Source organism: Balaenoptera physalus (assembly GCF_965194825.1).
Source record: "Balaenoptera physalus genome assembly, chromosome: 16".
In the NCBI taxonomy this organism is placed as follows: Eukaryota; Metazoa; Chordata; class Mammalia; order Artiodactyla; family Balaenopteridae; genus Balaenoptera; species Balaenoptera physalus.
The window spans coordinates 15,114,165-15,141,637 of record NC_138898.1 but is presented as its reverse complement, the minus strand read 5'-3'; the positions used below and the strand labels follow the sequence as shown (position 1 = coordinate 15,141,637).

At 48.0% G+C, this 27,473-nt stretch overlaps 2 protein-coding genes across 3 annotated transcripts; both read left to right on the top strand.

Annotated features, from left to right (window-relative positions):
• The first annotated feature begins 6,507 nt into the window (after positions 1–6,507).
• LOC309645348 (WAP four-disulfide core domain protein 2) lies at positions 6,508–12,893 on the top strand. Its single transcript, XM_082430408.1, has 4 exons — positions 6,508–6,659; positions 7,237–7,380; positions 10,163–10,315; positions 12,742–12,893. Exons 1-3 carry the CDS (start codon positions 6,584–6,586, stop codon positions 10,312–10,314), a joined length of 372 nt encoding a protein of 123 aa, XP_082286534.1. The 5' UTR covers positions 6,508–6,583; the 3' UTR covers position 10,315; positions 12,742–12,893.
• An 8,565-nt stretch (positions 12,894–21,458) lies between these two features.
• Positions 21,459–23,713, top strand: LOC309645339 (uncharacterized protein). 2 transcript variants are annotated; one of them, XM_082430394.1, is made up of 3 exons: positions 21,459–22,219; positions 22,432–22,485; positions 22,807–23,713. In XM_082430394.1, exons 1-3 carry the CDS (start codon positions 21,861–21,863, stop codon positions 22,871–22,873), a joined length of 480 nt encoding a protein of 159 aa, XP_082286520.1. In that variant the 5' UTR covers positions 21,459–21,860; the 3' UTR covers positions 22,874–23,713. The 2 variants fall into 2 exon arrangements, with proteins under 2 accessions (XP_082286520.1, XP_082286521.1); XM_082430395.1 differs by having other exon boundaries at positions 22,432–22,833.
• Positions 23,714–27,473: the final 3,760 nt, after the last annotated feature.

The following is a 27,473-nucleotide window of genomic DNA, read 5'->3' as shown; positions in this document are numbered from 1 at the left end:
GATGGAGATCTGAGATTATTCACCTAATGGAAAATGGTATAAGAAGAGTGGATGATGTAACCAGGGAGTGTGCAGAATAACAATAATAGGGAGAATACAGCGCTGCTCTTGCCTCCCCATGTGACCCTGGAGGTGGGTCGACCCTGGAGGTGGGTCCATTTGCAAGGGAGGCTGGTGCCTGGTGCTGTGTAATAATGCAGATGAATAACAACCACTGTAAAAATCTGGTTTACATGGATGCTCTTTCCTTACACAACTCTACGAAGCATTCCACACTAATTCTTGGAGTACATACTGGCTGTGTGTGCACTTTGCCCCTGCCTGTCCTGTGCTGTGCTCCCTGGACTCGGGATGCCAATTCAGCCTCCGTTTTCTCCTCTATAAAGTGGGCATGATGAAATCTACCCTGCCCACCTCTCATGACTATATGGAGGATGAGATTAGATAAATCCTGGGAAGGGATGTTGAAGGGAGAAAGAGGGAGGTTCTTTCTTTCCTTCATTTCTCTTTTTTTTCTTTCTTTCAACTACTTTACATCATGGATTATATGTTTCTTTTAACTCTCTGTTTTGGCATATGCTCTTTGTTACTCATTATCAGATTTCATTGGAATCATTTGTCAGTTTCCTAGAATTTCATGTCTGATTCTTACTTTGTTTACTCTTCAAGTGCTAAATACTTATTATTGATCTCCATCCTAAGAGCACATAGATAGCTTTATACTGACAGATTTCTCACGTATATATCTAATGGCTATTTTTAGGAGAGAATTTGTTGCCACACACAACATCGAGCTTTCTTTCTTAGGAAGGAAGAAAGAGGAAAGGCCGTTGGGTAGATACCTGGGAGAGTCTGTTACAGTTTCTCTCCCCGTGGAGATCAGGCAGAGAAACCATAACGCCTGACTTTCCCAGGCAAAGACAAAATACTTTCAGGTACCCTGAACTGCTGGGAGTGCAGGCACAAAGTGTCTTTGGTCCAGAACCTGAGCTGTCAGAGCATGAAGGGAGATGACATCCTTGGAGCCACCGGGATGAAGCAGGGCCAGGTAGACAGAGCTCCGAGCATCTACGGGGCATTTTGAAAACAGCTATTGATCATGTGTTGGTGCTATCTTGGTTGCTTTTTAAAAAAAATTATCTTAGTTCATGTTGAACTTATGAGGCTAGAAGTACTATTTCATGTTACAAAAGAAGAAACTGAAGCTTGGAAGGGTTAAATGACTTTGCCAAGGTCACAGAGATGGGAAATAATAGATCTGGGATTAACCTCTTCTTCAAGGTCACATAACCAATACTGGCAGGAGTGGGATTTGAACCCAAGACTCTCTGACTTCAAAGACTGTCCTCTAAAAGAGGTTTGAAAGCTGTGTCCTCTAAGGCCCTGGTGATTCAAGAGGTGGGACTCAAAGTACTCAAATAGGAAAGCTCTGCTGTTCATAGTTTTTATAGTTAGATGATGCAGAAAAAAAATTTTTGTATAAAGAATTTGATTTGCATTTATGCCATGAGGACCTTACCTGTGAGTTAGAGGAGGATGAGAGCTGAGAAAAGGCCATTGGATTTGGAAATGAGGAATTTGAAGGTGACCCTGGTAAAGGCATCAGTTGTCGCTGGTTGTGAGCAGCAGAAACTGAGTCTGGCTATTGGAGGCAGAGAAGGAATTTGTGAGAACAGTGTGGGGATGTAGTGGTCACCCATTCTCCCTTCCTTTTTTTTTTGTTTGTTTGTTTGTTTGTTTCTGGTTTATTTTTATTTCTTCCTTACAGATAACAGAGACTTCCATCCCGTGGGGAGGGAACACATGACGATGAAGGGGAATGAGAAGACAGGGAGTATGGGAAGGAATGGAACCCCTGGTGGAAGAGTCAACCTTGGAAAAGAAGGGATTCTCCTCTTCACAAGGTTCCCTCAGAAATATACTCACTGACAAGGATGGAATTTGGAAGAAATTTCCATGGAAGGGACTGAAGGAGATCAGGTCATTGGTTAAGGTAGAAGCCAAGTGTGGTTCTGGAGATTTCCATAGAATGGAAACGATTCTGAAAAACCACGGGGGAAAGATGGGCTAAAGTTGGGAATGAAAAAACAAAGAGATATGCAAGAGCTTTAAGGTTTATCTTATTTAATGAGAGGAGCACATATGCCAATTTTGAACCAGACTTAAAATTAGATCAATATGCTATACAAATGCTTTAGTTATATAAACCTAATACTAGTTGTTGAAGGCATCTTCTTTCATTGGTAGCAGCAAGGGAAGCTATAAATCTTCATTAAAGTGATGTGTTAATTAAGTTCTCCTTAAAATTCTTGCTTGGATGAGGGATGCAGAAAGAAGAGTGTCTGTCTCAGCAAGTGATCATAAAGTGTCCTTCTGGGACTTCCCTGGTGGTCCAGTGGCTAAGAATCCACCTTCCAATGCAGGGGATGTGGGTTTAATCCCTGGTTGGGGAACTAAGATCCCACATGCTGTGGGGCAACTAAGCCCATGTGCCGCAACTACCAAGCACGTGGGCCACAACTAGAGAACCCATGCGCCACAACTACGGAGCCCATGTGCTCTGGTGCCCGCACGCTGCAACTACTGTGCCTGCACGCCACAACTAGAGAGAAGCCCGTGTGCCTCAACAAGGAGCCCGCATGCTGCAACTAAGTCCTGACACAGCCAAAAAAAAATTAAAATAAAATAATAAATATTAAAAATAAAATAAAATAAAGGGTCCTTCCATTTGTCTAGTGCTTTTCAGTTTAGAAAATATATTCACTCATATAACCTCACATGCTGAAAGGACAGGAAGGGATAACAAATCCTGAATATAAATCACACTGGAAAAATATTTCCAAAGAAGGAGAAGAATCTCTTCATACTGAGACTGGAAATGAACTGCCATTTCCAGAAAAGGTGTGTAGGAAAGCATTCTCCCTTCCTAACTGTACCCTTAAGTTACATCCCATTGGAATCTTCTGTTGGAAACCTATAGCGTTGATTTAGTTTAGCTCACGAAACTGAAGGTAATGCTAAAAGAACCATGCTTGGAAAGGATGGTAAACAAGACAGAACCAAGGTCTTCTCAGGCCACTTTTGAATGAGTGCCATACATTTTCAGAACTTTTGTCACTCATTGGTCAAGATTAAAATTCCAGCGAGAGCATCTGATTGGCCACTCTCGGTCTGGGGGTAGGGCAGGAACTCTGATGGCAGTCCCCTCCAACCCCACCTGTCATGGGTGGAGGAAGAGTCATTTCCCAAATCAAAATCAGGCCCCTGTTATCAGAAAAAGGACAAAAGAATGCTAGCTGACAAAACAACAAAACAGCCAATACACTCAGACAGAGAGGTTTCCTTGGAGTGAAGGAAGTTTGAATGGGTCCAACAGTCCAAGAGGACAAAGCCCCATTGTATGGTTAAAGACACCCTGTTCGTTCCTGGGAATTTCTCAGATCTTCAATGTTCACTTGTTTACAGTCATCTAAGAGCAGGCATGTCTGCAGCTGACTCATATCACCTCCTGTTTCAACCTTTTCTTCTTTCCTTTCTTCCTTGATAAATATGATTTTACACTCATGAAGTCACGTTCAAATTTTTTGATGCATCATCTGTGCTAACCTCAGATAGAGTTCTGTGTGTATGTGTGTGTGTGTGTGTGTAACACTGAAATAACTGCAGCCACACAACTAAAAGGCTTTGCAAGCGTCTTCCTTCTCATTTACTGCTGTTTCCTTCAGCAAGTCACTTTCCCTTAGCTGCACTTCAGTTTCCTCATCTGTAAAATGAGAATAATACCTAATTATTAAGATTGCTATCAGATTGTTAAATAAAAACAAGTTACCTTTTACTGAACACCTCCTGTGAGCCCACCCGAGAGGTCACAGTTTTAAATCCCTTCCAGGCCAGGCGAGTGATGTGGATGGAAGTATTTGGAGTGGGAGTGGGGACAGGGGAGACAATGGTGAGGATGGTGGGCATTATGGAAACTGGAGAGATCGCTCCTCTCATAACAAGAGAGCAGCTCTGCTTAGCTTATTCATGGTTTTCAAAGTGTGGTCCCTTAAGCAGCAGCAACAGCAGCCCCGGAAACCTGTTAGTTGCTGATTCTCACGCTCCTACTGAATCAAAACTCTGGAGGTAGAGCTCTCAAAGCTGTGTTTGAACAAGTCGTCTAAGTGATTCTGATGCTTGCTCAGGTTTGAGGCCCACTGTTCTAGTAGACGGTTGCCATGGAATGTTGCAAGACTGTGTTCCCAGATCGTTTCCTTTCTCTGAAAGATGCTAGAGTTTTACTTTCATGTGAAATCCCCCACTCTTAAATTTAGCAACTAATTCAAACTTTTAAAATGTACTGTGTGGGCTAACAATACAATATTCTAGCCAGGTTTGCAACCTCCGGTTTATGCTTTTCCTTTTAAACCTTAAAATTACCCTACAAAACACTTCTCATGATACTCCTCCTCCCCCCTTTTTCTGGCCTCGCTGCGCAGCTTGTAGGATCTTAGTTCCCCGACCAGGGATTGAACCTGGGCCCTCAGCAGTGAAAGCACGGAGTCCTAACAACTGGACTGCCAGGGAATTCCCTCATGATACCCCTTTTAAGGAAGAAGAAGATGTAGGTCCAAAATGTGAGGTGCTGTTATAGGTCACATAGCCAGGAAGTAGCCAACCCCTGATTTGGATCTGAATGTATTTGGTTTTAAAGCCTCTGCCCTTTTTACATTTTATGTAGAAGCAAACTATATGAATATACCTAGCGCACAGGCTAGCATCACAAAAGCTAAACATCATTGGCCTATGAAACTTTCTAAACATCATTGGCCTATGAAACTTTATCCTCCATCCGTGTGCCCCGCCCCATCCTCTTGGCCTCAGACTAATCCCCATTTCTGTCACAGAGAGTCAATCTCCAGGAGAGCCCAAGAGGGCTGGGGAGGGGTGAGGTCGGGTAGTTTCCTGGCTTGGGGAGCTGGCTAGGTACCAGAAGAAGGCTGTGGAGAGCAGTGCCTGAGGCTGAAGTTCCAGTAGGCAGCTGGGTCCACAGGCTAAGACCATTTGCTCATCAAAGTGTCCTCTGCTGCCCTAGACTGAGTTCCAGGAGCCGCCCTGGGCTGCGCCCCTACCCGGCTCCTGCGTCTTGGCTGTTGACTGTTCCCTGTGCCCAGAGTAAACAGCCCTGGCCCCTCCCAACCAGGACCTGTCTCCAGCCCCCAGGCTGAACATGGGAATTGGGGAGGCATTCTCAGCCTCTTTCCCCCGGGACCCATCTGTGGGGACAGTGGCTGGATGTACGTCTGTCACCAGCTCCTACTCACCTGTCATCCCAATGGTCGTTGCCCCCAACCCCTTGTACCCTCCATCAGCAAAGACCTCCTGGAGCTTACTGACCTCAGATTTTGGATCAGGAAGGATGTTTGAAGGTACTTCTTGCTGGGTAACTGTGTTTTGGCCTTTACCAGCCTGCACGTTAAAGCTTGGTGTATACTCAGCAGTCTCCTTTCTAACAGGAGACACCATCTTTGGACCACTCACACATCTTTGGGGATGACAATGTGGCAGCTCAGAACAGGGAAGTGATTCATTCAAGGTCCCTCAGCTGGCAGATGGTGGAAGTGGGTGGGAGTCAAACCCAGACCCTGTCATCCCAAGGCCAGGGCCGAAGTCTCCTTTAATTACTTTCTCTACACCAACTGTGTGCCCTAGATGTGTCACGAAGAACGTACATTTATGACGGAATGGAAAAAATAAGGGCTTGGAGGGATGGAGACTTGGGATCCAACCTTGTCTCTACAGCTTCTCATGGGACCTTGGGTGGCAGGGTACGCCCTCTGCACATCCAGTCCACCTGTCAGGCACAGCTGATGACAACAATATCCGTCTGTTCACAGGTGTCTGGGAAGACCCATGGCTCCGTGAGACGCTGAACACAGAGCTGCACACGGCGAGCCCTGAGACAGTGCTGGTGTGGAAAAGAGAGGGAGGGAGAAACACACGTGAAATGGCTCTAGATGTTAATAGGTGTTTCACCTTCTTTGGCCTCAGTTTCTTGTGTCCAGTCGGTTCATTCATGAATAATTTTTCCTGCAGCTCCTACTATGTGCTCTGTATCCCTACACAGCAGCTCCACCATGAATCTCTAAAGAGCAATCTGCACTCTGACCTGCTGACCCCGAATCCAACCACTTCATCCGCAGCCTCCTCCCTGTGGGTCCCGCCCTTTCCCCCTCCTTTACCGGCAGCGGGCATTACCGGGAATGGGAACCCCGGAGTCCTGGATCTGGCCTTCGGCCTCCTGCTGCCCTGCCCACGGGCCCCAGGAGGGAGGTGGGGAAGGAGGAGTGGACAAGGGTCCAGCTGCAGCTGGTCGAGCTGCACCGGCCTGGAAGCAGCTTAGGTTCCTGGTTCCCACTGGGGCCAGGGTGACACCTGATCCTGGGGCATTGTGAAATGGCAAGAGGCTGCAGCCGGCCCGCCTGCCTTGTCCGCTGAGCCCTCTACCCGCACGGCTTCGGCCCCGCCCCTACCCCACGCCCCCCGGGCGAGCGGTTAAATCCCCCCTTCCGGGCGGCGCCTCACTCCCGCCCCGGCGAGCACCATGCCTAGCTGCCGCTTCGGTCTGCTCGTCGCCGCCCTCCTCCTTGGCCTGCTGCTGGGCCTCCCCCCGGTCACAGGTGAGTGGGGCGGGGAGAGGCCTGGCGCCCAAAGGGGCCGAACCAGGAGCGCCGGGAAGGAGCCCGGCAGAAGCCTAGCCTCTCTGGGGACAGAGAAGTGAGGATTCCCGGGGTGGAAGTGGGGAGTCCCATGGAGACTAAAATGCGGGGATCCCTGGTGCCTAAAAGTGGTGACCCTTGGAGCTTTAAATGTGGGGTCCAATGTGCTGGAGATGGGCAGACACTGAAGGCTGACATATGCGCGGGGGGAGATGGGAAGACTCTTTGCTGACAGTGGAGACTCAGTGGCCAGAGGCGGGGACCCTCTGCCTGGACATGGAAAGCTCCTAGACGCTTAGTTGTGCGGGGGTCCCCTAAGAATTGAGGGCTCAGAGGCCAAGAGTTTGGTCACTCCTGTCGTCCCAGGTATCGGGGACCCCGGCCCTGGAGGTGAAGCTCTCTCGAGGCTGTAGTGGGGTGTGGGGAGCAGGGACTGAGACTCAGACTTCCCGGGAGACTGAGATTTGGGGCCGTCAGACGGGAGGCGGGCATCCTCTGAGAGCGGGACTGAGTCCCCCACTGCCCGTCCGCCTCCCAGGCACAGGAGCAGAGAAATCAGGCGTGTGCCCCTCGCTGGAGGTGGACCTGAATTGCACGCAGGAGTGCCTCTCGGATGGGGAATGCGCGGACAATCTCAAGTGCTGCCGGGCCGGCTGCGCCACCGTCTGCCAGATGCCCAATGGTAACCCCGGGGGACCCACGCGGGGCGGGGCGGGGCGGGGCAGCGGGGGTTGGGAGGAGGAGGGATGACCAGTTCTGTTCCGGGATCTGGGGCGCGACCCACCCAGGGGTCCCCGACCAGGTCGAGGCGGATGGAACCAGATCAGCCCGTGCTCTCCTTCCCGTGGCTCGGGTGAGACCTAGGCGTCGCTGAAGTGCAGCCAGGGGGAAGGGAGGTCCCCCACTCCTAGCCGGATTCAATGCTCTGGGGCATGACGGACTTCCGGGACGCACCGCGGGGGCCGTTGTTCCGGAACATTGTTCTCTGAGATCAGGGGAGCTCGTTCGGATTTTCCTCCTGGCTGGGTTTAGCCGCGGGGCAGCCTAGGGCTGCCCGATGGGCCGGGCCCCAAGGTCTGGGGCGCTTCTCCCTATCAGAGTCCCTACCCTGGGGCCCCCCCAACCCAGGAGGAAGGACTTGGGACGCCTGCTGGCAGGACTCCCCGAATTCCTCTGTCCAGATGGAGACTTTCCAGGTTTAGGAGAGCACCCAGCCCATCTTAAAGATGTGGATGTGAGCTACGAAAGAGAGAAGGGTTCTTGTCCAAGGTCACATTGCCGTCTCTGGCTGGGCAGGAGTCATAACACAGGGACTTCCTTTCTGCCTGAGTGCTTTGAAGAATGTCAGGACCCCTCCCAGAGCACTCCTCCCACTTCTTCATCTTTAAAACCCTCTCTTCCACTCTAAGGATCGAGTGAGAGAGAGAAAGTGTGTGAAGCTGGCCTGTCATAAAAAGTACTTGCTGGAGCTCAAGACTGTCCAGCAGGCCATGGGGGCTCCTATCAGAGCAGGACGCTGTGGAATCCAAGCTTCTCATTTTTCAGAGGGAAAGACTGAGGACTAGAAGAAGGGATATGACTTGGATCCCAAGGTGCTGGGATCACTTGTCTTTATCCAGAAAAAAAACCTCTGTGATGCTCCCACCTTGTGATTTCTCTGAAGTTGCCCACAGGGGCCGGGAAGGTTTGTAATTGGAGATTCAGTCACTCGTGAGCAGGGAGGTGGGAGGTGGAGGGAGGACAGGCCCATCAGGGGGCTTCTGGGTCTAGGGGCCTCTAATCTGGACCAGAGGGAGGAGGACCGGAAGGAGAGGAGGACACTGGGAGAGAAAGGAGGATGGCAGACAGGCAGCTGAGAGAGGGGGATGGAAAAAAGTGGAGTCTCTGCCTTTAGGGGGGGGTCTCTGCTATTCCCTGGTCTCAGATGGACAGACTGAGGCAGGAAGAGGGGCAGGACCAGAGGGCCTCCTGAGCTAGAATCCCAGTTGTGCCATCTGCTGGTTGTGGGTCCTGAGCAAGTCGCTTCACCTCTCTGAGCCTCTGCTTTCTCGCTGGCTAAATGGGATGAGAATCCCATATGTTGTAGGGTCGACATGAAGCTAAATGAAATCATACATGTGAAATGTCTCAGGAGAGAGTAGACCCTCCACACACAGCGGCTCGTTTTGTGAGTACCCCGCTCCCGATGCCCTTCTGTCCAGGGGCAGCTCGGTACTGAGAGCTCCTGCCCTTCTCAAGGGAAAGGGTGTCTTTGTGCCAGGAAGGCAGCCCCTCCTGTCCCCTGCAGCTCATCACCCAGCTCTGTGCCCCTTTGACATTTGGCTGGGCTTGCTCCTGGGGCTTCTGGGCACTGAGCCAGCTCCCTTCTCCTTGACCCTGGAAGTGGAGCACAGGGTGTGTGTGTGTGTGTGTGTGTGGACATTGGAAGGTTGGGCTCAGGTCTTGGTTTTACTTATGGTCAGCAGTGTGCTGTTGGGTGATGCCTTCACATTTCTGGGTCTAATTTTCCTCCTCTGTAGTAGGAGCAGGGTAGAAATAACCCCTACAGAAGAGAGAGTTGATGTGGAGGTTTAAAGGAGAAAATGAATTTACACTAAGGGCTTTGTAATCAGCACATCTCTGTGGTGTTATCTGTTTGTGTGTGTGTTAGTGGAAGAATGCTTGTCTGGGTGTGGATGAGTGAGGTTGTATGGGAGCCTTGGTGCTAGTTGGTGGTAACTGGGAGTGAATAGATGGGAGTGAGTGAAGAGATTGTGGGTGTGTAACCCCTCACACGTGCACTGCACTTTACAGCTTACAAAGCAGCAGAGTGCATGTTACACAGACCTGAAGCCAGATTCCTGGGTTCAAATCCTGTCTCTACCCTGTATGACCTTAGGCAAATTACTTAACTTCTTGGTACCTCAGTTTCCTCATCTGCAACATGAGGAAATAGTAACAGTTCCTCGCACCCTGTTTTAGGATTATCATGAGGATTAGATGAGTTAATATACGTCAAATGCTTAGGATAATGCCTGGCACATAGAAGCAGCTAAGTGTTAACTGCTGTCCTTACTCATTATTATTCTTATTACAAGGACTTTGACTGTGCAGGGAGAAGGAATAGATGTCTGTTGCCTCCACTGCTTCCACAGCAGCCCCACGATGTGGGCAGCACGGATCTCATGTGACACCTGAAGACACAGGGCTCTGGGAGATTTCTGGCCCCAGGTCACATAGTTAGGAAAAGGCAGATCTGGGACTCAAACTAGGGCCCTATGATCCCAAACCACTCAGGAAGACAGCAGAAGGAAGGGAGGTTGCAGGTGATCTCCCAAGGTCCCCTGAGATCCACTCCAGCCCCCAAGATCCACTTAGGCAGGCAGCTCTCTTGTTTGTGAATCCAGGTAGGTGGTCGTGCTGTGGAGACGTGTTCAGCTCCCTGCTTCCCCTCTGCCCACCCCCCCACCCCTTTTTCCACCCAGAAAAGAAGGGTTCCTGCCCTCAGGTGGACATCGCCTTCCCCCAGCTCGGCCTCTGCCTGGACCAGTGCCAGGTGGACAGCCAGTGTCCTGGTCTGTTGAAATGCTGCCACAATGGTTGCGGGAAAGTGTCCTGTGTCACACCTGTCTTCTGAGGTAGGTGGCCTGGGGGGAGGGGTGCATTGATGCCCAGATGTGATGACACCTGCAGGCTGAAAAGGAGAACCTGAGCTAACACACTGCTGTTCCCTTCTCTGTCCTTTGGTTTACTTTCATCCACTCAACAGATTCACTGAGCATCCATCACGTGCCAAGCACTGCTCTAGGTGCTGGGGATGCTCCACGTGTGAACAAATAGGACACAAATTTCTCTCTGATGGTTTTATATGCTAGTGAATGATAAACAAAATAAATATGCAAGTATACTCTGTGAAATGTTAGCAGGAAATAAGTGGCCTGGAGAAAAAGAAAACAGAGTGGGGATAAGGAGTGGGGATGGGGGGCGGCAGGGAGCAGTACTGCAGTTTTTTCATGGGACCTCCCAGAAGGCAGCATATGAACAGACTTGATGGAAATGATGGAGGGGGCCGCGAGCATATCAGGGAGAATGTTACAGGCCGAGGGGGCAGCAGGTGTAACGCAGTAGCCTCCCTGGTGAGTTTCAGGAAAAGCCAGAAGGCTGGAGCCTGGTGATCAAGGAGAGGGCAATAGAGGAGAGGGTCCGAGAGGTAGGCGGTAAGCGGAGGGACCTGATAGACCATGTAAGGACTTTGGTCTTGACCCATGGTCTTGACCCAGAGATGTCGGGCCCTTGGGGATGGACACGCTCTGACTTAGATTTGCAAAGATTGCTGAGGGTGCTGTGTGGAGGCCCTAGGGGGCAGTGGCAGAAGCAGGGAGACCAGCGAGGAGGATCCTGCAAGAGGCCAGGTGGGAGATGATGGACCAGGTGGGAGATGATGGACCAGGTGGGAGATGATGGACCAGGTGACATAAGTGGCTGCGTTTGGGACCTATGTGAAGGTGGATGGGACAGTATTTGCTGATGAATTGGGCTGTGAGAAGATTTACTCCTTTTCCCCTTAACACCCACGTAAATAAGTCAGCAGCGGCTGGAGGAGCAGCTGTGTCCTGGGGGGGCGGGCGGTGGCTGGATGGGTTGGGGAAGTAGGAAGCTCTTCACATAGGCCAATGCGAGGCAGAAGAATTGATCTGTACTCTCGCCAAAAAGCTTGGCTTTTCAGGACAGAGCTGGTAGAGATCAGTTAATTTCAGTTCAGTTTCTCAAATGCCCCTTTCAAGTGTGTTGAGCACTTACTCTGTGGCAGGCAGGGCTACATTCAGCCACCTCGAGGGGCTCTGACGCTGGAAGGAAAAGATTGTGGAGCCTCTCTTTCCCCACATATAATTAAAAATAAAACAATATTAAGTCATAAAGCAAGTGTAAGAAAATAAAGAGAAGCAAAACCAAAGAACGTGCATCGTCAGGCCATTGCAGGATCCAGCACTGTACCGCCAGCTCTGTGCCAGGTTCTGGGACGGAAGGTGACCACCGCCCTTCCTCACCGAGCTTGCAGCCCAGTGGCTGAGGCAGACAGATGGACAGACGCCCCCAGTGCCTGTAGTCGTTGTTGCAATGGAGGGAAGGGCTGGGTGTGACGGGGACATAGAAGAGGAAAGCCTCACCCAGGTCAGGGTGGGGAAAGGAGGGACCAGGCTTCCCAGAAGGGACCCTGAGCCAATCCTGAAGGATGAATGAAAGGTCGGTAGTCTGGTGAAGTACAGCAGTGGGGAGGCTGTTTCAGACAGAGGGAACCGGACAAGCAAGAACCTGGAAGGGCCCTTTGGTTGAAATCTCATTGTTGATCGTGCAATACTTTTGATAAGCTCTCAGCCAAGGGACTGGCAGGTCAGTGATGAAACCTGTTGCCCAGATGTGAAGACTGAGACCCAGAGAGAGGGGAGGATGTGCCCAAGGCCCCAAGGTTGTTAATTCAGTGCCTGAGAGAGAGAGAGAGAGAAAACCACGGTCTCCCCAGGGACCAGAACTCTCCGCCTCTTGCCTCCATCAGTGTCAGCTGCATGGGCTGGCTTTGCAGTCAGGAAGACCTGGGTTCAGATTTCAGCTCTGACACTTGACTAGCCTTTTTCACCTCCCTGAACTGCAAATATTTTGCTTATAAAATGGGATAAATAAGATCTTTTTGATCGGCTAACCCAGCTTAACCAAAGGAATAGGGGCATGGTGGAACTTCCTAGTGGTGGAAGGATTCTTAGGGACATAAATGACAGTGGCCCCTCAGGAAGGTCACAATGGTCAGTGGGGACCATGGTATACCCAGGTGTGTCCGGGGATGGTCAGAAGCAGAAGAGATGAGTCTAGGACCTTCCAAAAAGTGCAGGCAGAGCCCCAGGGCCTCAAGACGGTGAGGCTTTCCTGGGGGGCGGGGGTAGGGAGCTAAGGGGGGATGTGATGGGGTAGGGGGAGCTTTGGCCCAGAATTTAAGCTGCAGGCACTCTTGTCCAGTATCATGGATACTGTTGTTGACGGTATTATTGTGATTTTCTTCCTCCACCTCTAGCCACCAGCCTGAGGAGTGGGGGAGTGGAAGTGTCTGCCTGGCCCTGTCTGGCTCCAGCCCAGCTGCCCTCCTCCCTTCCTGGCCTCTGTGCTCCCTCCTGAGCGGCCACAGCTGCTTCTTTTCCAACCAATAAAGTGACCACTTCCAGCACCGATGGGGCTGTGGCCTCTGTTATTATTCTGGCTCATTCCTCCCGCGACTCTGGGTGGAGGTGGGGGCATGGGGCTGCGGGGTGCAACTAGATCATCCAGGCACAAAGTCTGAGATCAGCTCTGACACAATGAACATAAACTCAGGGCTCATCTGTGTGTGCTGGCACTTCCCTGGGTGAATCCGCCCAGCAGCCCTATGCGGTTGTTGGTTATTCTCCCAGGGTTTTGGAGGAGAGAACTGGGGCTCAGAGAGATGCTGGAATCCTTCCAAAGTCACTGGGATTCGTTGCTGGGGGTTCTGACAACAGCAGCAGCACATACTGTGTGCCAGACACAGGGCTGGGAGATTCGCTTGTGAGATCTTCTGGATCCCCAAAACAACCCTCAAATTAGTTGATGACAGTCCTGTGTTACAGACTGGGACTCCACCAAGTTACTTGCTTGGGGCCACACAGAAAGAAGGTGGCAAAGCCAGGGTCCTTCGTTGTAGCTGCTTTTTAAAAATCAAACCGTTATTTTATATAAATAATATTCACATGGATCAATATTCAAAAGGTAAAAAAAGAATACGCAGTGAAACATCTCTCACCCTTGACCCTCTTCCTGCACCTGCAGCCACTCAGTTGTTTTCTACAGAGGAAACAAATGCCATCAGTTTCTTGTGTCTTCTTCCCAAGATAGAGCTCCAGCTCACTCCCTCTATCCTTTCTTCTCTCTATATCCCCTCTCTTTATTCCCCCCTTCTCTCCCTTCTTTCTATGCCTATTTTTTCTGTCCCTCTCCTTCTCACTGCCCCTCTTCCTCTCTATTCCTCTTCTCTTATCTATCTCCATATCTCCAGGGACATGTAGACATAAGATTCTTATCTATCCCACCTTTTTACAGAATTGTAGTACACTATACACATTGTGTTGTACTTGGCTTTTTTCACTTCATATATCTTGAAGATCACTCACAGCATAAAAGTTTCTTCATTCATTTCTCTGGCTGTATAGTATTCCATTGTTTGGATGTACGAAGTTTATTTAACCACACTTACACTGGTGACTATTTAGGTTGCTTTCAACCTTTTACAGGCTTAGATTTGAAACTGAGTCATCTGATGACACCAGAGTCCCATGCTGGTTCTACTGCAGTGATTTTTCACGTTAATCCCTGAGGTGGGGTGGGGAGGGGATTCCTAGCCTTTGGGGTGAGGAGGAGGTAAAGCAAAGAAGTAATGGCAGAGACTCTGCCCCCCAGGACACGGTTTATGCCCTTTCCTGCTCCTCCACCCGCCGTGGAACGTGAGAGGTCAAGGCAGCTTGAGTGGGATTGTGTGGAGACAGAAAGCTGGGTGGCTTGGTGTTTGGCCAGCCTTATCTTTCTCATCCTCCTGGTGGTCTCTGCCCCAGGCCATGAGCCAGCAAAGAACCTGGCTGTCCACCCATCCCCCTGGGGGTACGTGGGAACGAGTCTCCCGCATGAGAATGGGGGTGCTTGCTGCACAAGGCTGCCTTTGGAGGTAGGTGGGTGGCAGGATCGCTTTTCTCCTAGCTTTCCCTTTTCCAATCTCTCCCTGTCCAGGCTCCAGTCTCCCCAACCCTTCTAAGCAAAAACAAAGTGATAGGCTGGGTAGAGTCGTTAGGGACTAAATGTGTGGGTACCACCCCTTCCACTTTCTCCTTGCTTTCCCCAGCTCTGCCTTCTGAAAGAGAGCCCTGGGCAGGGCCTTGCCTAACTCAGGGATGGCACAGGTATGCCTTTGTATGCGTGCCACTATTTCTTCCATCAGCACCATGCCGCAAAACGCTCTCCTCCTTTCCAGGAGCCTATGTGCGGACAGCATCTTGATGGGCTATGTGTTCTGTAGCCAGACCACAGCCATGCTAGTTTGGGCTAGAAGGACGGCTCCCAGGGCCAGAAACTTGGTAAACTGCTGCCTCTCCAGAGCTCAGGGCAGGGTCTCTTCCTGCGCTTACTTTCTCCCATCTCCAGCAACACGCTGCTTCGCTGTTGCCTCTAAACCCCATCTCCAGTCCAGAGGGCTGTGTACGGTAAAACCCCGTAGAAACAAACATCTGTTCTTCAGCAAAGTGCAGGTTGGTGATTGGAGGCATAATAGGAAGTTACACATGAGGCAGCCAGAGCTTGAAAAATGAAGTTCTAAAGCCAGACCAGTAGAGGACAGCCCTGCCCGAGGAACAGTGTAAGCAGAGGCGTTCCTCATTCAGGAAACCTTTTTTGAGCACTTACTATGTGTTCTGTTCTAGGTGGTGGGGATTTGACATCAAGGAGGGAGGTGTGTGTGTATGTGAGTACGCGTGCATGTGTAGGGTGGGGGAAATAGCCACTAAATGAATGAACCAACACAGGTTTAATGTGTCAGGTGGTAGAAAGATTATGGCAAACCATAAAGTTGGGTAAGAGGACTAGCGTGTCCAGGGGATGGGATAAGAGGTAGAGGGTTGTTGCTTTGCAGAGGTTATTCAGGGAAGGTCTTTCCTAACGTGTCATTCAAGTCATGAGCTGAGTGAAGAAGGACATGAGCCACACGGAATCCATGGGAAGAACTGTCCAGACCAAGGAAACTTCTAGGGCTAAGGACCTGAGGTCGGAGTGCTTGAGGATCATGGCTGGAGTGCTGAGGGGTCAGGAGCATGAAGGGAGATGCAGTCAGAGAAGTAGTGCGGGCACAGATCATGGAGGGCCCTGTGGTCACTACAAGGACTTTGCCTTTTATTCTGAGGAATTTAGGAGCCATAGGAGGGGTTTGAGCAGAGCGATGATGTCATCTGACTTATGTTTGGAAAAGATCCTTCTGGCGGTTATATTAAGAATAGACTCTGGGAGCAACGTGGAGCAGGGAGAGGAGTTACGCTACCCAACAGGACATAGGAGAAATGACTTTTTTTTGCCTCTTCATCTAGTAATAGACCCCCAAACTGCCAGCCCTAATGCCCCGGGAGCTAGGGCTGCACCAGCTATGATGGCTCCTGTGACTGCTGTGTGGTTCCATTTGTCCTGTCCATTGATGCAGCTTCCAAAAACTAACTCGTGAAATAATCATACTGCAAACACAACAAATACTCCCCTTCTTCCCCCATGATCACGTTTACCCAGTTGATCATTCTACTACAAGTTCATGGCAAAATTGTGAGGGTGAGGAAAACAGAGTGATGGCTGACAACTCGTTAGCTCTCCATTCAGTGCTGTAATCTGTTGGTGAGGGTCTGGTTTGTTTAGCCCTTAAAGATGGTACTTGGTGAGAGCTGCAGCGCCCCCCTGAGCCACAGAACAGCATAGCATTAGTAGGCCCTGCCCGCAGAGCATAGAGGTCCTAGACCCAGAAGTCTCTGCATACCCCCCACGGCTGGGATATCAACCCCAAAGAAGCCCAGGGCCCAGCCAAACCAGGTTTATTGGGGTGAGTTCATTACATAAAAAGATGGGACCCTCTAGAGCTACTGAAACCCCATTATTTGCAGCCCTCACGTCTTGGACAGCCCTCTGGGGATTTTTCACCAGATGAACGATCCAAAGTCTGTGGTTTATTATGGGCTAGGGTTAGGCTTAGGATTATGGTTAGACTCTTGGCACTACCAGGGGAATAGACAATGGAAGGCAGCCGCCCTTTGTGATCAATCTGAAAACAACAACCCCACACTGATGGAAGGTTGGTACCTCACTTCACAGGCAGAGCTCCAAGTGGCCTGGATGGTGCCCACAGGACCCCCTATAACCAACCTCCAGGTAGCAGTATACACAGACTCTGGGGCAGATGCCTGGGCGGGCTGAGTGATTTGGAGCGTAGAATTTTCTAGATTGGCTCACTCATGATCTCTGTTGTAGGGCCAGAGACTCTGGTTTGAAATAGCATTAACCTCTCAACATATTAATGTACAAGCTAGACATGTTCATGCTTATCACAAGGACAGTTCTCCATCGGTCTCAGCTGGTTCAGCTGTGGTACACTTGTAAGGTTTCCCTGTTATTTCTTTTCCATTTGCCTATGATTTCATGGGACACCATATCCCACTCTCCTAGTAGCTCTGACGTGGTTGCAGTGATTTCTCCTTGACTTTTTCCTTTTTTATGCTTGATTTATTCTTTCAACTTTTAATTTTGACATGACTTCAGACTTAAAGAAAAGTTGCAAGAATAGTGCCAAGGTTTCCTGCATACTCTTTACCCACATTCATCAAATGCTTACATTTTACCACATTTACTTTCATCTTTCTTTCTCTCTCTCTCTCCACACACACACACCATATATTATGTTTTTCTAAAGCATGTGAAAGTGTGTTGCAGACATCCTAGGTACTTCAGTGAAGTTCCTGAAATAAAGGCATTCTCTTAAATAACCACAGTACAATAATCAAATTCAGTAAATTAACATTGACACTGTGCTATTATCTAATCTACAGACAGGACCGGCTACCAAATTTATGGGGCACAGGGCTAAATGAAAATGTGGGTGCCATGTGGCTGCCATGGCCTTCCCTGAAATGCCATAGGGAGTGCACACGTAATGAAACTCAGCAGGACCCTGTAGGGGCTCCTGGGCATGGAAGCCTCTCTGTGTCCCCCGTTCCTTGTTTGTAGGGGACAGACTCCAGCCTCCATGACCTTCCCTGAGACCCAAAGGGCAGGTTCAAACAGTTGCTAATCAGGGAAGGGAGGGGATGCAGAGACAAAGGAGGAGCAGCCAAGAAACAGTAGCACAGGTCTTCCCTGGTGGCGCAGTGGTTAAGAATCTGCCTGCCAATGCAGGGGACACGGGTTCGAGCCCTGGTTCGGGAAGATCCCACATGCCTCGGAGCAGCTAAACCCATGTGCCACAATTACTGAGCCTGCGCTCTAGAGACCGCGAGGCACAACTACTGAGCCCGAGTGCCACAACTACTGAAGCCCGCTCGCCTAGAGCCCATACTCCGCAACGAAGAGTAGCCCCTGCTCACCACAACTAGAGAAAGCCCACGCACAGCAATGAAGACCCAACGCAGCCAAGAATAAATAAATAAATAAATAGATAGATAGATAGATAGATAATTAAAACAAAAAACAAAAAAACCTGAAAAATAGTGGTTGGCCAAAAAGTGCGTTCAGGTTTTCTGAAATCGGGCACACTAACTCGAACGAACTTTTTGGCCAACCAAATAAATCCTGGGTCCCTCCTTTCCTCCATGGTGTAATTTCTATGAAACTACTCAGCAGGTACTTGTGGAGTATTTACTTTGTACACATCACTTTTCTTGGCTCGATGTAGAAATGTGTAAGGCAAGATCCCAACTTTCAAGAGCCCACAAAATATGACCATGAAAAGGTAGAAGCAGGCAGGCCCAGAACACCTCTGTGTAGCCCATACGGAGATGTTAGGGGATTTTATGGGATGGAGAGGTAAGCTAAGGCTGGGCTGCTCAGCAGAGCTGAACTTTAATGATTGCAAACTGATTAAGAACATGGGTCCTAGGGGCTTCCCTGGTGGCGCAGTGGTTGAGAATCCGCCTACCGATGCAGGGAACGCGGGTTCGAGCCCTGGTCTGGGAGGATCCCACATGCCGCGGAGCGACGGGGCCCGTGAGCCACAACTACTGAGCCTGCACGTCTGGAGCCTGTGCTCTGCAACAAGAGAGGCCGCGATAGTGAGAGGCCCGCGCACCGCGATGAAGAGTGGCCCCCGCTTGCCACAACTAGAGAAAGCCCTCGCACAGAAGCGAAGACCCAACACAGCCAAAAATAAATAAATTAATTAATTAATTAAAAAAAAAAAAAAAAGAATATGGGTCCTAGAGTCACACTTTGATTCAAACACCAGCTTCACTCCTTGCCAGTTTGCTATTTGGGACCGGTAATTTAACTTCCTGACTTTCAACTTCCTCATTTACAAGATACAGATATTAATAGAATCTTCCTCTTTAGACTGGTGGAAATATTAAATGAGATCATGTATGTAAAGCACTTAACTTGGTTCCTGGCATATCAGAAGTGTTTCATAAGTGGCAATTATGGGAATTTTAATAGAAGGTATTATGTATTGAAAGCTTTTAAAATGCATGTCCTCTTTGACCTAGAGGTTCCACTTCTTATAATCTATCCTAACTAAACAGTCAGAAATGCTCACACTGATTTACTTGCAACATTACTTATTATATTGAGAAACCATAAACAATCTCAACATTTAATCAGAGAAGACTTGCTTAAATAAATTATGATCCAGCGATACCCAGAAAGCTCTACCCCTTTTAGAATTACTTGAATCTGAGAGCAGGGTTGAAACTTGACGCCATCATTTTCTAGCTGTGTGAGCCTGGACAAATCACCTGTATCTTTGGCACTCAATTTCCTTCACTGTAAATGGGCATGTAATATACACATTTTAGGCTTACCGAAGGGTGAGAGGTAACCAATGAAAAGCTTGATAAATAGAAAAGCATCCATAAACAGGAGCTGCTCTCAATCATTCTTTCCCTTCCTTCACCAAGAAGATTCTGAGAACGGGGATCTCATCATACTCTTTTCTGCAGTCTACATACCTAACACAGGCTTGGCTCTGAGTTCTCAGTAAATATTTGTTAATGGGGAAAAAAATGCCATGAGATCCTCTGAGGCAGGATTACAAGTTTCTTGAACTCTCCTTTTATGTTCCTGTGATGTGAATAGCTTTATCCTTGCAATTACTCTTCAAAGTAGATATTAGGACTTCCAACTTTACATGAAGAAACTAAGGTCAGAGAGGTGAAATGCCTTTCCTAATATCACGCTAGAAGGTGTTGGGCCAAGACTTTCTTTGTGCTGCTGGGTCCCTGGCCCTATTCCCAGGCTATTCTTGGAGCTCCCATGTTCCATACCAACCTTGTCTTAATTCTGATCGAAGCCCTTGGCAGAAGGTGAAAAGCAGGAGAAGCGAGAGAGAGACCCAGAGCTGCATGGCGCCACCCAGCAAGTGGCCCGGCCTGGGGTTGGCATTTTAGGGAGAAAGGGGACCGAGGAGGAGGAGACTGATCCCACATCCAGCTCTTTCATCCCTAACTTCTGCTGTTCGTGAGGCTGGTCCACCCTTGGAACAGAGTGTCTATCCAAAGCACAGCTCTGTCTTTCTCCTTTGGCCTTATCTGATCTGAATTTATCAAAGGCCACTGTACTACACTTCATGGTGTGAGCCCCTTAAACAATAATAAAATGGCAGCTACCATTTGTTGAGTGCCTCTACCTTTCCAAGCACCATTTAAAATACTCTTCATTCATTACCTCCCTTGAATCCACACAGGATCCCTGCAAGGCTCAGAACCCCCATTTTTTAAGTGAGGAGAGTTTAAGCTACCTTGACCAGTATCACATGAATAGTGAATTTCAGAACCAGGACTGGGACCCTTGTCTGTTCAGCTCCAATAACCTTGTATCACTCATTCATTCAACAAACACTTACTGAGTTCCCACAGCATGCCAGGCATAGTCTTAGATGCTGCCTCCCCGGCATCTGGGGGCTCCCAAAGAATTGTGGGAACAACACACACATTACTGTGTAGAAGGAGGACCCAACTTTTTTTGGTTTAGAGAACCATTCTGTCTAGAGAATCACCCCAATCACCAGGGCCCAGCACATTCCCCACCTACCTGCTTTCTCAGATCCTCCAGAGATGTGATCTTTTGGAAGACAAAGCCAGTATGCTTTGGTGGGATTTTAGTGAGCCTCAGATTCAAAGTCTGAGGTTGTGCTTTTGAGTCCAGGTGTTCCTGATGTGGGCAAGTCATTTAACCTCTCTGAGCCTCAGTTTTCTCAGCTATAAATTGAGATGAATTATGCTGGCTTAGCATATTTCCCAGAACTGGTGCAAGTGTTCAATGAATAAACAAATGCTTCATACATTGGAAATGTGCAACAGGCATATGCCACTTGCAGGTGCGCGTGTGTGTGTGTGTGTGTGTGTGTGTGGCATGATGCCTTTTTGGAAACAGGAGTGTTAACTGGATCAGCACCACACTTGGTCTCTACACAAATGTGTTACCCAGCTTTGCACATTAGTGGTAACTCTTCCTTCTTTTTAAATCCCCTGCAGCCACGATCCTCACTCCTTGGCCACTGCTTCTCCCAACTATAGTTCACACAATGGTTGGTCAACCCTCTCATCGCCTGCAGATTTTCACTTTATTTCCTTGAAGGCTCCTCCAAAGCCTGCATTTCCACATCTCTGTGGTTACATCTCCTTTTGCACTTTGGTGGGTCTACCAGCATTATTCCTGGTATTCTTTCCTTAGCTCTCTTAGGAGGTCAAATCAGTTCATCAGAAACCAAAATAATAGCAGAAGGAGGCTCCCAGGAAGTACAGACTGACATTTGCCATTCAGGCAGAAGAAAGGCAGGATTGCCTATGGGTGCCCTTGGCTGAGAGCTTTACTACAGTGCTCCCTCTTCTAGAGTGAGAATTGGCCTTTTAATACATAATTCAGAAAAGCAAGTTTCGGGAGTTCCCTGGTGGTCCAGTGGTTAGGACTCTGTGCTTTCACTACCACGAACCCGGGTTCGATCCCTGGTCAGAAACACACGCAGCACCGCCCGGCCAAAAAAAAGAAAATCACAAAAGCAGTTTTCATCTGGGTGGGAGCAATTCTGGCCCCCTAGGGACAGTGTCTAGAGACATTTTTGAGTGACACAACTTAGGAGAGTGGGGACACCTACTGGTAGAGGCCAGGGATGCGGTTAAACATTCTGCAATGCACGGGACATCCTCACCAGAAAGAATTATCTGCCCTCAAATGTCAATAGTGCCAAGGTTAGGAAACCCTGCATAAGAGTTATGAATATAGGCCGGGCGCGCGGGCCTGGTGGTGCCGCCGCTGGCTCTGTCTGCCCTACGCCGCCGCGCCGCGCCGCCCGCTGCCTACGGCCGGCAGTGCGCGCAGGGCCTGGAGGCTGCGGGCGCCGGGGGCTACCAGTGCGGCGTGCGCGCCAGGAGCCTGTACACCGGGGCCGAGCGGCCGGCGCACATGGGCGTCCCCCCGCCCCGCGCTGGACGAGGCCCTCTCGGACCACCCGAGCGGCCCCACATCGCCCCTGAGCGCCCTCAACCTCGCCGCCGGCCAGGAGGGCGCGCTCGCCGCCGCCGGCCATCACCACCCGCATCACGGCCACCACCACCCGCAGGCGCCGCCGCCCCCGCCGGCTCCCCAGCCCCAGCCGGCGCCGCGGCCCAGTTGGCGTCCTGGTATCTGAACCACAGCGGGGACCTGAACCATCTCTCCGGCCACACGTTCGCAGCCCAGCAGCAGACTTTCGCTAAAGTCAGGGAGATGTTCAACTCCCACCGGCTGGGGATTGAGAACTCGACGCTCGGGGAACCCCCCAGGTGAGCAGCAACGCGAGCCGCCCTGCAGATCTACGCCTTCTCTCTACCGCCACGCAGCTCCGTATTCCTATAACTGCACGAAATAGTCAGCTGCCCCGGCCCTCCTCTGCCCTGGCCCGCTCCGGCTTCGCCTAGCAGACGCGACCCTCTCAAACAGTTCAGGCTGCAGAGACGCAAAAAGAACCCAAACTTGCCCACCGCTTTTTCCGCAGACCCGGGAGCTCAGAGAGCGCGCGCGCCAGCCTCAGCCCTCTGCGAAGCTGCAGGTGACTTTAATTCGCCTCCCCGTTTCTGAGATCCCAAGAGACCCCAGTACAGGGACGCGGCCCAACGAAATGAATAATGATTTTAAAATCCCCCTCCCCTTCCAGGATGGCTGTGCTCACTGCTCCACTCGGGGTTTCAAAAATTATAACTTATGGACCAAATCCCCGTAGCGACCCAGTAATGACTCTCTGTAGAGACCCCCATAGACCTATGGGAGTCTCTATAGATTATGTATGTGCTGTGCGTCATTTTAAATTTCTCTAACCGTGCTGTACAAATGTGTGGATTTGTAATCAGGCTATTTTTTTGTTGTTTTTCAGAGCCATTAATATAATATTTAAAGTTGAGTTCACTGGATCATTTCTCATCTTGCCCGACCATTTCTAGCTGCCAAAGTGAAAATTCAAGAAACCTATGTGGGGTTTCCCCCCTGTACAATTACGAGATATAATTCTTTTCCCAGTTGTAGGTCTTTTACAAAACAAGAAAATAATTAATTTTTTGTTGAAGTTGGCGGATGAAGAAGTCAAGTATCTGATACTTTTTATTTACAAAGTGTGATGGTGTTGTATAGTAGGTTCCTCCCCCAGCATTCCTAAAAGAAAAAAAAAACATAAAAAATTTAACTTGACCTGTGTTTGTCTTAATTAAGACCTGTGTGGTCTTAATTGTTGTACTTGCCTTAAAATAAACCCATGTTGTTTTTCTGCCCCCCCCAAAAAAAAGGAGTTATGAATATAAACACTTTTTAATTATAAAAATATTTCCAATATTGGCAGCATGATATGAACTCCACAAAGTGAGAGCGGTGCTTAATGAGGTGTGCCTGCACTTACTTGGCTGAACAAGTGCGAGGCACTGGCCTTTCCCAAGCAGGCACTCTGTACCAGGTTGCCCTGGGAGATCTCTGCCTGTGACTCAGTAACCTGGCCCTTCCTCAGGTGATTTGGGCGTCATGCTTACCGTAATTCCAGAAGATGGAGGGCTAGTGTAAGATTTATTAAAAGCACATTAGAGAAGCTAGCAGGAAGCTCTTGCTAGCTACCTAGTACTTATACTCATCAAAGGAGTCTTACTAATCAACTTCAATAAAAATAAAAAATAAAAAAATTAATTGATTACTTCTGATGACATAGTAAATCTTATATTAACTTCCTATCATTTCATTGATCTCTACAACTATTTTGAATAAATATTTGGTAGTATCTGTCTCTAATATAAAAAAGGAGTCTTACGAACCCTATGCCAACTGTGTGTATGTGTGTGTGTGTATGTGTGTGTGTAAATAATTAATTAAATTACTTTTGACTGAGACCTGATGATTTTGGGTAGTGTAGGGATAGGGGAAGTAAATAAGGGTGGAATTTTGAAAAAGTAAAGTCTCCCCATTCAGATTATAACCTCCATATTATGTTTCTCTTTTCTAGAAGGTGGAAGGAGACTAACATCACTTGAGTACCAGCTACATGTCAGGGAATTTTCTGCCTTGACTCATTACATTCTTACGAAAAGTCCTTGGGATAGATATTGTTATCGTCCCAACATAATAAACAAAACAGAGAAACGGGGACTTAGAAGACTCGCTTGTACATATAACAAATACGTTTACCATAAACACACATATACCAGGAGAGTTTATTTCTATTTTCACCTTATTTATGTTCAAAATAAATGATCAGAGGGGGAAGACGAGCTTGATCACTTTTAAGAGCAGAGTCAATTTATGTCTTCAGAAAGACAAGTGGAATTTTTAGCAGAGGATAATTTTTAGTATTTTTTGCCAAAGAGCTTGAATATAAATAGGGTCTTCAGAGAAGGGGAGAAAATATCTCTAGAACTCAGGAGCCCGAAATTCTCCATGAGACATAAGAAGTTGCCACAGCTCCAGGTTGACGCTTTTGCTGGGAGCTGTAACCCTATAAGGTTTGCATCTGAGTAGTTGACATCATGAAGCAAGGCCTGCATTTTGCACTGTTTGTTCTAATACTAATGTTTTCTGTTTATGAAGCGTCTCTTACATACCAGGCAGTATGCTATGCACATTACATAAATCATCTTGTATGATCTTCACAAAAACTCTATGGCTCAGATTTTATTGTTTTGCCTTTTTCACAGATGAGGAAACCATGACCCAGGGAGGTTATGAGACATGCCCAAGTTTATTCAGTTCATAATTGGCCAGACTGGGATTTAACTTACGTTTCTCTGACCCAAGCCTTTGTTAAACCATTATACTGTATCATTCTACCACTACCCTGCCAAGGATCTCTGCCCCTCAGAGAGGACACTCCCCTCCATCACTTTTCATACCCCAGAGAGACCATCAATTCTCCATGAACTCAATGCCTGTTCACTTCTGGGCTTTATTCTTTCTGGAAATGGAGTCTGGTAGAGGAAGAAAGGAACTCATAATATAGAGTTGTGTTTGGGGTGGCAGAGAGATCTTAGAGATCCTGGGCTTAGGGTGAGAGATAGAATTGGATGTGTATCTATTGACCTAATTCCGGTAAAATATAACAATTTTGTACCAGTATAGCTCCATTTCCTGCTCCCATCTTTTGTGCTTTTGCAATATATCTTACATTTATGTATGTTTTAAATCTAACAATACAGTGTTATAACTATCGCTTTAAACAATCTTATCCTTTTTAAAGAAATTAAGAGAAGAGCACATACACACTTTTTTTTTTTTTTAATTTACTTTTGGCTGTGTTGGGTCTTCGTTACTGCGCTTGGGCTTTCTCTAGTTGCGGTGAGCGGGGGCTACTCTTCGTTGCAGTGCGCGGGCTTCTCATTGCGGTGGCTTCTCTCGTTGTGGAGCACGGGCTCTAGGCGCGCAGGCTTCAGTAGTTGCGGCACGCAGACTCAGTAGTTGTGGCTCACGGGCTCTAGAGCACAGGCTCAGTAGTTGTGGCGCATGGGCTTAGTTGCTCTGCGGCATGTGGGATCTTCCCGGACCAGGGCTCGAACCCGAGTCCCCTGCATTGGCAGGCAGATTCTCAACCACTGCACCACCAGGGAAGCCCCCCACACTTTTATATTTACCTGCATATTTATCAATTCTGATATTCTTCATTCTTTTCTGCAGATCCAAGTTCCCATGTAGTGTCACCTCCTTTCAGCCTTAAGGATCAGGTCTGGTAGCATCAAATTCTCTCAGTTCTCCCATTTATAAGGGAAAGTCATCATTTTACCTTTATTTTCTTTCTGTTTTTTAATAAATTTATTTATTTATTTATTTATTTATTTATTTTACTTATTTGTCTGCGTTGGGTCTTCACTGATGCTCGTGGGCTTTCTCTAGTTGTGGTGCACGGGCTTCTCATCGCGGTGGCTTCTTTTGTTGCGGAGTCTGGGCTCTATGTGGGCGGGCTTCAGTAGTTGTGGCTCACGGGCTCTAGAGCTCAGGCTCAGTAGTTGCGGTGCACGGGCTTAGTTGCTCCGTGGCATGTGGGATCTTCCCAGACCAGGGCTTGAACCCGTGTCCCCTGCATTGGCAGGCGGATTCTTAACCACTGCGCCACCAGGGAAATCTCTGCCTTTATTTTCTTTAACTGAAATTTTTATTGAGATAATTGTAGATTCACATGCAGTTGTAAATATTACCCTTTACCCAGTTCCCCTCAATAGTAATATTTTGAAAAACTATAGTACAATATCACAACTGGGATACTGACTTGAAACAACCCACTGATCTCATTCAGATTTTCGTTTTACTTGTACCCATTTGTGCGTGTGCGTGCTCACGCATGTACTTAGTTCTATGTGATTTTATCACGCGTGTAGATTTGTGTATCCACCACTACAGTCAAAATACCGCACAGTTCTATTAGTATAAGGATCCCTAATGTTGCCCTTTTATATCACACTTCTCTTCTTCCTAACTCTTCCTGCCGCCCAATCCATTGCCCCTGGCAACTACTAATCTGTTCTCCATTTCTAAAATTTTGTCATTTCAAAATGTGTTATAAGTGGATATAAATCACACATATTTAATCCTTTAGAATTGGCTCTTGTTAAACTCACCATAAATCCCTGGAGATTCATGCAAGTTGTTACATGCACCATTAGTTCATTTCTTTGTGTTGCTGAGTATTTCTCCATGGATGGACCACAGTTTGTTTAACCATTCATCTGCTGAAGGACACCTGGGCTATGTTTGGCTGTTATGAATGAAACTACTATGAACATTTATGTACAGGTTCTTGTGTGAATATAAGTTTTCATTTCTCTGGGTTAAATGCCCAAGAGTACAATTTCTAGGTTTTATGGTAATTGCATGTTTAGTTTTACGAGAAACTGACAAACTGTTTTCCATAGCAGCTGTACCATTTCACATTCCCAACAGTACTGTATGAGTGACCCAGTTTCTCTGCATCCTTGTTAACATTTGCTATTGTCACTTTTTATTATTTTAGCGATTTTAATAGCTGTGTAGTGATGTCTCACTGTAGTTCTAATTTCCCTGGTGGCCAATGATGTTGAACATCTCTTCTTATGTTTATTTTTCACCTGTGTATAATTTTAGGTGAAATATTTGTTCACGTCTTTTGCCCATTTTCTGATTGAATTGTTTGTATAAACTGCTGGGTTTTGAGAGTTCTTTATACATTAGAGATACTAGTTTGTGTTGTATATATGGTTGGTTGCCTTTATTTTTGGAGGACAGTTTCTCTGAATATAGAATTCTTGTTTGATAGTTGTGGTTTTTTTCTTTCAGAGCTTTGAATATGTTATTCCAATGCCTGCTGGCCTCTGTTGTTTCTGATGAGAGGTCAGCCATTAATTGTATTATTAGTCTCCTGTATGTGATGAGTCATTTTTCTCTAGTTGTTTTCAAATACAGTCATCCCTTGATATTCATGGGGCCCACAGGTACAAAAATCCACAGATGCTCAAGTCCCATAGTTGGCTCTCTGTGTCTCTCAAACCAGTTGCTTATCAGATTCGGCAGTGTTCCTGAGCTACCATATTTTCTCAAATTTAG